The sequence below is a fragment of the Desmodus rotundus genome, chromosome 5, assembly GCF_022682495.2.
Source record: "Desmodus rotundus isolate HL8 chromosome 5, HLdesRot8A.1, whole genome shotgun sequence".
NCBI lineage: Eukaryota > Metazoa > Chordata > Mammalia > Chiroptera > Phyllostomidae > Desmodus > Desmodus rotundus.
In genome coordinates, this window is record NC_071391.1 from 163,382,815 (window position 1) to 163,391,590 (window position 8,776).

Below are 8,776 nucleotides of genomic sequence, written 5' to 3' on the forward strand. Positions count from 1 at the left end.
TGTCCCATTACGTGCTTGCACGAGTCTCCTGTCTTAGTAAAACCGCACGTTGGTCCTCAAGCGTCCACTGGTGGAAGACACCACTGTGTTCGACAGGATTCAGGACACAGGTGACTTGCGGGGTGCCCCTCTGCACACCCCTCCTCTGTCAGCGTCTCTGCTCCGCTCCTGGTAGAGTAGAGCGGCACCACAACCATTTCCAAGCCCCTTTTACAGAAATGGAGGTGCTGGGGTCCACGTGGCCCGCTCTCACCCGATTTCTTTCTCTGCCCAAGGACACGCGGCACGTAATGTCAAGTGGAAGAACAGTGTTGCGTGGCACGGGTGCAGCGGCCGGGCTAGCAATTCTGCCGCAGCGGCTCGAGTCCCAAGGCGGAGGGACCAGCCCAGGGCCCGGGCCCAGCGCCCGCGGCGAGGCTGCAGCAGCGTGCGCGTGCGCGAGCCCGCCGCAGGGCCGACGACAGGAGGCCCGAGGTGGGGGAGGTGCCTGCGGCGCCGTGCGCGTGCGCGGACCTGCCGCAGGGATGGAGGGGCGAGAGGCCGGGGGCGGATGGGCGGTGCTCGCAGGCGCTGACGTTAAGCTGCCCGCGCCCCCCGCCCCTCCGCCGGGTCCCGGTTGGCAGCCGCCGCCGCGCTCCGCCCCCTCCCTCGCAAGACGCCCGGACGGAACCGATCGCGGCTGGTTTGAGCTGGTGCGTCTCCATGACGACACGCGCGGCGCTATAAGTAGCGGAGCAGCGGCGCGTCGGGCTTTGTCAGTCCCCTCAGCCTCCGCCGCCGCCTCTCCTCTCCCAGCGCTCCGGCGCCACTTCGGGCCGGCAGTCCTCCGCGGGAGGGAGCGAGGCGGCGGGCCGGCGGCCGGGCGGGCGCTGACGGGGGCGGTCGGCGGTTCTGTGCGCTCGGCAGCTGCGGCGGCCTCTCCATGGGGTCGGCTTGAGGCTCCTCTGCGCCGCGAGGTGAGAGGGGCACGAGCGAGAGGTGGGGAGGCAGGAGGGGGGTCGGCCACGTGTCCTTGCGCGCCCGGCCGGAGGCCGCGAACCCACCCGCGCTCAGCGCTTCGAGGGGCACGTGGTCGCAGAGCCGCCAGCCCCTGACCTTGGTGAGCAGCTGCCTTCGGGGCGCCGGTTTCCCCCGGGAAGGCGAGGGTTGGCCCCTGTTCCTCCTCGCGTCGCAGCCCGCTCAGCCCGGGTCCCCTGTCCCCACGTCTCGCCTGCCCGGCACCACTGACGTGGGGCTGCGGCTCAGCCGGAAGCCGTTGGGAAAGCCGGTGGTTCCTTTAACCGCTGCTTTTTTTAAAAGCCCACGTGGCAAGCCGGGTAGCAGGTGCAGCAGAGGCGGGACGAGCCCGTGCAGGTCTGGGGCTCCGGTCGCTCGCTCGCGGTTACGGGGTTACGGTTGCCGTTCTGGCTTGCTGTCCCCGACGTCTGTGTCAGGGCTTCTCCCTCTGCGGACAGAGCGAGGACCCGACACGGACCCCGCAGGAGTCGCCAGCGCCACGACAGCCACGCAGCGGCTGTGGCAATAAAAGCTTGGCCGGCCCCGGCTTGGAATTGCCCGTTTCAGGAGTTCTGGAGTGTTTAAGAGACGCCCGGCATGGGAACCCAGTTTAGGGACGGGGTTACAGCCCACCCCGAGGTGTCCCGAAAAGGCCGATGGTGCCTGAGGGTCCTGAATGACTGGGGCAAGTGCGGGGGGCCGCCCCTATTCGAAATGCCGGGAAGGGCGAAGATTGTCGGCGTGATTCACCCCTGAAATCGGGAAGAATTGAGTTCACTTGTGAAATGTTTTCAGTTCCCGTTTAAATCGGCCCGTGTCTCGTAAGGTGACCCACCTGGCAGCAGACGTTCACAGCAGGAAAGTGCTGCGTTGTGCTAATCGATCGACCCTTTTAAGGAACTTCCTGTGCAGAACCCGGGAGGTGTCCCTGGGTGAAACGTCTCTGCCGCCGGTTATGCACACACATCCTCACCGAGACAGACGGGAGAGCGCCCTGCGGGGCGGGCCCGGGTGACCCCAGCCGTGTCCCGCGGCCAAAGGTTCCGGGCTGGGTTCCGGGCCCGTGCGAGCTCTCCCTTCCTCTTTTCCTTTCTCTCTAGGGGGAAGGGGAGGGGAGTCCTCGGAGTGAGGATTTAAAAAAAAAGATCCAGCCTGTCTCCACTTCAGGCTGCTGAGGGTTGTTTATGTGGACAAAGTGGATCGTCTGGCCTTGGTCCACTGCCTGCCTCCGGGGTTGGGGGGATTTAGGAGGTCGACAGTGCCAAAAGTCACGTTCGGTCGAGTCTTGAAGCAAGTTCCACCACGCATGGGCCTGGATTTGCGGCAGGCCCGTGCCCTGGGCCTCTCATAGTGCCCCGTGCCAGAGCACCCTGGCCCGGAACCATTGCCGGGCCTCGTCTGTGGGCTGCAGGCACTGAAGCGGGCCGCACAGTGGAAAAGTACCGCGCCCAGCAGGGGTTAGGTAGGTTTAAATGAGTTTAAGATAACTGACATTCACCACTGTCACGCTTTACCAAGGCCAAGGACAGTGCTTGATTGTGAGGAGCTTTCTGCTTATTCATGAGTCGTTCACACTTGCTTGTTTTTGTTACTCGTAAAGTATGCCAAAAATTACTCTCATTTGACTATAGCACTTACAGCTAAGTGAGCGTTACAGTGCCTGTTGGGACTCCTAGAACGGTGGTTTCGGTGAAGATTTTAAAACTACATGCCAGTATGAAAATAACATTAGCTCATAAAAACCTCAGGAGACTTAAGAGCACTCAGTAAATTGAGAGCCCTAGACATTTCCACGTTGCCTATTAGTTACTAAAATTCTGTGTAATCCAAAGTGCTTGTTGAGATGTAGAGTGCTATGTATGGAATTTGCTGCTTTCAAAAAGATTGGATGTGTTGAATTTCATGTCCTCTGGTGCGGTAGAGGTTGATAGGATTCACGTGACTTGCACCCAGGGGCTGTGGGATTCCCAAACCCACAGGGCCAGCTGGGCAGGGCCTGAGAAGCCCTGCTTCCTAGGCTGGCGGGTGAGGGCCGGCTTCTCCGTTTGATGCCTTTTTCGTTCCTAAGGAGGACGCCTGTGTGAACAGGACGGTGCTGCAGTGACAGAAGGCCCATCTTCCGCAGGACTTGGGATTCCTGGAGAGCTGCCTTTGTGAAGAGCTTGGCAATAAATCCTTTAAATTCCACCTTAGTTTTCCTTGTAAGTATTCGTGGCTGTTGCACGTTAATCTTTTTAAGAATTACTAAGTATCGCTAAGGCTTCTGAATGAATTTCTCCACCCTGTTTGCAGTTTGTGGAGTCTCAGACGAACATCCAGAAACCATGAACAGCTTTAGTGATGAAGAGTTTGGCTGCCATTTCCTCGATGAAGGCTTTACTGCCAAGGACATCCTGGACCAAAAAATTAATGAAGTTTCTTCTTCTGTACGTGTATTGAGTTCGTGCCTGCAGGGCCACTTTGACAGCGCTGAGCAGCTGAGTTGGGACCTCAGTGGGATCTGAGGGAGTGCAGTGGGACTTGGCGGGGCTTATTCAGGAATTTAGCGTTTAACTGGCTATGGGTGGCCCAGCCATCACAGTGACATTGGTGGCCATGACGGGGCTGAGAGGGTCTGTTGTGAACAGCAGGAGAGAGAAGGGAGGCCGAGGTTGGACAGTGCAGGGCTGCTCCTAAGTTCCCCGTGGCCGCTCTGCCTGCAGGATGATAAGGATGCCTTCTACGTCGCGGACCTGGGAGACATTCTGAAGAAACATCGGAGGTGGTTGAAAGCTCTTCCTCGGGTCACCCCTTTTTATGCGGTCAAGTGCAATGACAGCAGAGCCATAGTGAAAACTCTCGCAGCCATCGGGACAGGGTTTGACTGTGCCAGCAAGGTGAGCAGAACGCAGGCTCTGCAGCCTCAGTTGTGTGTCTGTGGCAGTAGATGCTGGGGGTGCGTGGTCTACAACTTGTGTGTTTCTCTGGTTCTTTCACTTGTTAGCTACATATGTATAGTGTAACACCTCTCTTTCAGATGGAAATACAGTTGGTGCAGAGTCTCGGGGTGCCTCCAGAGAGGATCATCTATGCAAATCCTTGTAAACAAGTGTCTCAGATTAAATATGCTGCCAATAATGGAGTCCAGATGATGACTTTCGATAGTGAAGTCGAGTTGATGAAAGTGGCCAGGGCACATCCAAAGGCCAAGTGAGTCCCCCTCCACCGGAGGGCGGGGCGGACATGGGAGCTGGGTGTTGTCAGACAGACTGAATTTCCGGTCCTTGGACTTGTCTGTGCTGCACTGGGCCAGAGGCAAAGGAGGAAGCGGTGTGACCCCCCTTGATTAGTGAAGCCCTCTTGGACTGAAACAGGAGTTCTCTCTGTATTTCAGCTGCGTCTGTGACCTTCTGTCCCGTGAATTTTATGCATTCTTCTTGGTTCTAGGTTGGTTTTGCGGATCGCCACTGATGATTCCAAAGCAGTCTGTCGTCTCAGTGTTAAATTTGGTGCCACTCTCAAGACCAGCAGGCTGCTCTTGGAGCGGGCAAAAGAGCTCAATGTTGACGTCATTGGTGTCAGGTGAGGTTTGGTGTGGAGGTAGAGGCTCAAATAATGTTAGACCATGCAGGTTTTTCAGCGCTTTTCCCACTGTGAATAATTATCTTCAGAAATAATCAGACATAGTGTATTCTCCTCACCACTCCAGCTTCCATGTGGGCAGCGGCTGCAGTGACCCTGAGGCCTTCGTGCAGGCCATCTCCGATGCCCGCTGTGTCTTCGACATGGGGGTGAGTATAAGGAAACTGCCCTGGGGGTGCGGCAGGGCTGGCAGGAGCTCGTCCCAGTTCCAGGACCAACCTCTTGGAGACGTCGCCCCCTTTGCAGAGGCCTCAACCCGCCTGCTGTGCTCATTTTTCATGACTTGACACACGTCTGGCTGTTGCATTAACGTAATTTTCTTGACTCCAGGCTGAGGTTGGTTTCCACATGAATCTGCTGGATATTGGTGGTGGCTTTCCTGGATCTGAGGATGCAAAGCTTAAATTTGAAGAGGTAATTCATAGCAGCACTGTATTGGAGTAGCTGTTTTAGCAGGTCCCTTAGTGCACTACTTTCAAACTTAAGTGTTTTAGTTGATACCAGAAGGGACTGTACCAACATGAAAATAAATGTCTCAGTGTGATCTTTTGAGTGACTTGTGCTATTTAAAATTGAGTTTAATAAATAGCCTTTGGTTTTCTAAAGTAAAATATGAGTTGGTTTTCCTAAAAAGTCGTGGAGAAGCGCGGCCGTGGGGATGAGCACGTGGCCCATGCTGTGGCAGGTCCTGCTGGAAATGGAATGGCTTCCGACAGCCGGTTTCCCCACAGGCTGACGGCATGAACAGAGTTCAGTCCCGACGGCAACATTGGCACAAAGTGGCATAATTGGAAGACTTGCGATACATCTTTATACCACATGTGCTTTGTTAGAATTTGTATTTCCTCACTTTGAAACACTGTTTAGTCACTTAGGAGGTTAAGCCATTAAAGGTTAGTTTTATTAAAATTACATGAGGTTGACAGAATAGTTTCATCCCGGTGGCACATGTTTTGCTGGATAAGAGTATTTTTAGGCACTTTGATACCTCGGTTAATGGTAATAGATTGATTTTGTCCTATTTGATACAGCTGTACCCGTAGCATCTTAGAAAGGATAGACGGGGTATCCAGAGGGGACTCTGGTGGCACCACGGGGCTGCACGGGCTGGCTTTCAGGAAGGTGTTTGGTTTTTTTACTGTTGCTCAATGATGGGACCTTTGGCTGGTGGTGGCTCATGCCTTCCTGTCTGTCTCCATAGATCACCAGTGTCATCAACCCGGCCCTAGACAAGTATTTCCCACCTGACTCGGGAGTGACAGTCATGGCGGAGCCGGGCAGATACTACGTTGCATCAGCGTTCACGCTCGCAGTCAACATCATTGCCAAAAAACTGGTGTTAAAGGAACAAACAGGCTCTGACGGTAGGTGCGAAGCGCGGAGTCACTGCGTGTGCCCCTGGAAGCTGGTAGGAAAGGTGGTGATTGAGACCGGTCTGCTTTCTAGATGAAGATGAGTCGAGTGAGAAGACCTTTATGTATTATGTGAACGATGGAGTGTACGGATCGTTTAACTGCATCCTCTACGATCACGCGCACGTGAAGCCCCTTCTGCAAAAGGTACCTTCCCATTATTACACTGTATATGAGAGGTGAGGTGATCAGTCAAAACAGGTGTAATGAGGTGTATTTCTCCCTCTCAAATGTAGAGGCCTAAACCGGATGAGAAGTATTACTCATCCAGCATATGGGGTCCAACGTGTGACGGCCTCGACCGCATCGTAGAGCGCTGCGCCTTGCCCGAGATGCATGTGGGGGACTGGATGCTCTTCGAGAACATGGGTGCTTACACCGTCGCTGCTGCTTCTACCTTCAATGGGTTCCAGAGGCCGACCGTCTACTACGTGATGCCGGGGCCGGCATGGTTAGTGGAAGCTCGCGTGTACGGGCCTGATAAGAATAGACGCCTTGGCACCCTCCCTCCCAAGAGCACACCCACACCAGTCCCTGCACTCTCTTCCCTCCCGGGCTCCCAACCAGGGAGCAGCGGGCGCCAGCAGCTCGTCCTCAGCTGACCCCTGGATCTGTCTCCAAGGCCTCTGACTTTCCAGTGAGCCAGAGTGACCCCGCCCGGGCTCATTTCTTTGCCACAGGGTTTCTAGGGAGTCAGAGCAGCCCCCAGGATGCTGCTTCCATCCTCAGCCTGCCCAGTTTCACTGTCCCCAGCTTTAATAAAAATACTCTGAAATTTAAAAAAAAAAAAATAGGTATCTTCTTCGATTTATGTTTGCTCTTATTTTAATCTAATTGAAAGAAATTGGTTTAGAGTTAAATACAGTGGGTTTTTTTCAAGATATACTCCCCACGTTAAGGATATATGCTCTAGAAAATTTGGAAAATACAAATGGATGGAAACATCTCTCCAATCATAGAGATCAGGATTTTGCGACCTTGCGTGGTGCGTAACATTTCAGAAAAGGCCGGCTGGGGTATTTCTGTGCAGTGAGACTGCTGTGTGACGCACGTGTCCCGTGGTTTCCTCGTGACCGAAAAGACCGCTCTGAAGACATGCTTGTTTGAGAAGTATGGCGTTGCCGCCTCAGGGCCCAGAAGCCAAGGAGGGGAATGGGCTTGTGAATAGGTGACTGGAGGCCGACCAGTGCGGGCGACTCGGGGTTTCTGAATGTGCCGCTTCTCTCCCTCAGGCAACTGATGCAGCAAGTCCAGAGCCACGACGTCCTGCCCGCCGTGGAGGAGCAGGACGCGAGCACTCTGCCGGTGTCCTGCGCCTGGGAGAGTGGGATGGAGCGCCACCCAGCAGCCTGTGCTCCGGCTCGTATTAATGTGTAGATGCCGTTCTTGTAGCTGTTACTGTGAGGGTAGCTTGAAAATTACGGGATTGGAGGGGACCACTTACCTAAATTATTGCTAGTTTTGAAATGTCTTTGTAAGTAGGGTGGCACAGACAGAACGTTACGGAAGGCTAGGAGTTGGGGTCACACTTACTGTGTTCCTATGGAAACTATTTGATTACTTGTTTTATACAGATTTTTACTCCATTTTCAAATGCTACTAAAGAGCGCCCCTCAGCTGCCAAGCAAGCATTTGTAGCTTGTACGTTGGCGTTAACGGGCCAGAAGCTCGGTGTTGTGACCTGTTTTAAAAATAAAGTACCTTGAAAATTAGGCACTGGGATATTTTCAGTGTGACCATTCCACGTGGCTCGCCTTGCATGTATTTTTACAAGTGGGAATTAATGTTTTTGTTTCCCCAAAGGCTGAGAAAATTGTCCCAGAGGACTGAGGAGTCCATGGTGCTTGTTACTTAGAAATCCCATGGGCATGCCCTCTTCCTGCTCAGCCTGTTTATCTCCAGCACATGGCTCCTGTGTACAGTTGGCTGGGGGTTCTCATGAGGAGCAGGTCTGGTCCCATGCTGGTAGAAGAAAAAGGACGCATGAAAAGCCCGTATCCCCTGCTGCTGACAGTGGCTAGTGTCCACCGTAGTGGCTCAGCCTGTCCCAAATATCCACAGAGGTGGCCCAAAGCCCCTGTTAACCCACCTGCCTGCACCTGTCCCAGCCGGTGCCCAGGGAAGGCACACCAGGCCTTTGGCGACCTGCCTGCAGAGACCGGGGACTCTGCCTTCCTGCCCGGACCCCACTCCCAGGATAAGTTGCATAGTTACAAGTTGGGAATGTAGTACAGCATTTGGCAGTCATTTTAATAAATTAAGCAACAAATTACTGTGTGTGTAGATGTTTACCTTTTTCCTTGACCCCCGCTCTCATGCTACCTGACCCCCAAAGTGGGAATTTCGATTCCCTGCAGAAGCAGCAGTGAGAAAGGCCACGTTAAAGCCAGGTGTCACTCTAGGAAGACACTAGTGGCCGCCAGTCACAGCAGCACACTGACCTGCTTCTGAGAGGTGTGTGTAGATGGGGGCGCTGTGGCTCTGCTCCGCCAGGGGTGTAAGGAAGCCCTGCAGCAGGCGCTGACCATCCATTCGCAAAGGCCTTGCGCGGGGGGCGGGGGGTGGGGTTCTTGAGCTCCCCATTGCTGACTGTTGCTGTGCCTTCAGGTCACCTCAGCCCAAGGGCTAGGCCTGTCACCAGCTCTGTTCTCCCTTGGAACAGCTTTATTTGCCAGAACATGATACCAAGACTGCTGTCATCCACAAAGCAAATGGGTTCTTCCTGGAGGTGGGGAGAAGAGCACTGT

General features: G+C 54.4%; 1 protein-coding gene and 1 pseudogene across 2 annotated transcripts; both read left to right on the forward strand.

Moving 5' to 3' along the window:
• Positions 1–675: 675 nt before the first annotated feature.
• On the forward strand, positions 676–8,302 carry ODC1 (ornithine decarboxylase 1). Of its 2 annotated transcripts, none has more exons than XM_053925107.2 (12): positions 676–956; positions 3,065–3,197; positions 3,289–3,422; positions 3,699–3,872; positions 4,013–4,185; positions 4,423–4,557; positions 4,685–4,766; positions 4,948–5,031; positions 5,819–5,981; positions 6,064–6,176; positions 6,266–6,480; positions 7,262–8,302. In XM_053925107.2, exons 3-12 carry the CDS (start codon positions 3,321–3,323, stop codon positions 7,404–7,406), a joined length of 1,386 nt encoding a protein of 461 aa, XP_053781082.1. In that variant the 5' UTR covers positions 676–956; positions 3,065–3,197; positions 3,289–3,320; the 3' UTR covers positions 7,407–8,302. The 2 variants fall into 2 exon arrangements, with proteins under 2 accessions (XP_053781082.1, XP_053781083.1); XM_053925108.2 differs by having other exon boundaries at positions 3,085–3,197.
• LOC112298180 (small nucleolar RNA SNORA42/SNORA80 family) lies at positions 2,301–2,430 on the forward strand (annotated as a pseudogene).
• Positions 8,303–8,776: the final 474 nt, after the last annotated feature.

Excerpts from the sequence above, each read along its gene's own strand:
- ODC1 (XM_053925107.2), top strand. The coding sequence starts at position 3,321 with ATGAACAGCTTTAGTGATGAAGAGTTTGGCTGCCATTTCCTCGATGAA. Across the intron at positions 4,767-4,947 it reads GCTGTGTCTTCGACATGGGG|GCTGAGGTTGGTTTCCACAT; the intron begins GTGAGTATAAGG and ends TCTTGACTCCAG. Across the intron at positions 5,032-5,818 it reads CAAAGCTTAAATTTGAAGAG|ATCACCAGTGTCATCAACCC; the intron begins GTAATTCATAGC and ends CTGTCTCCATAG.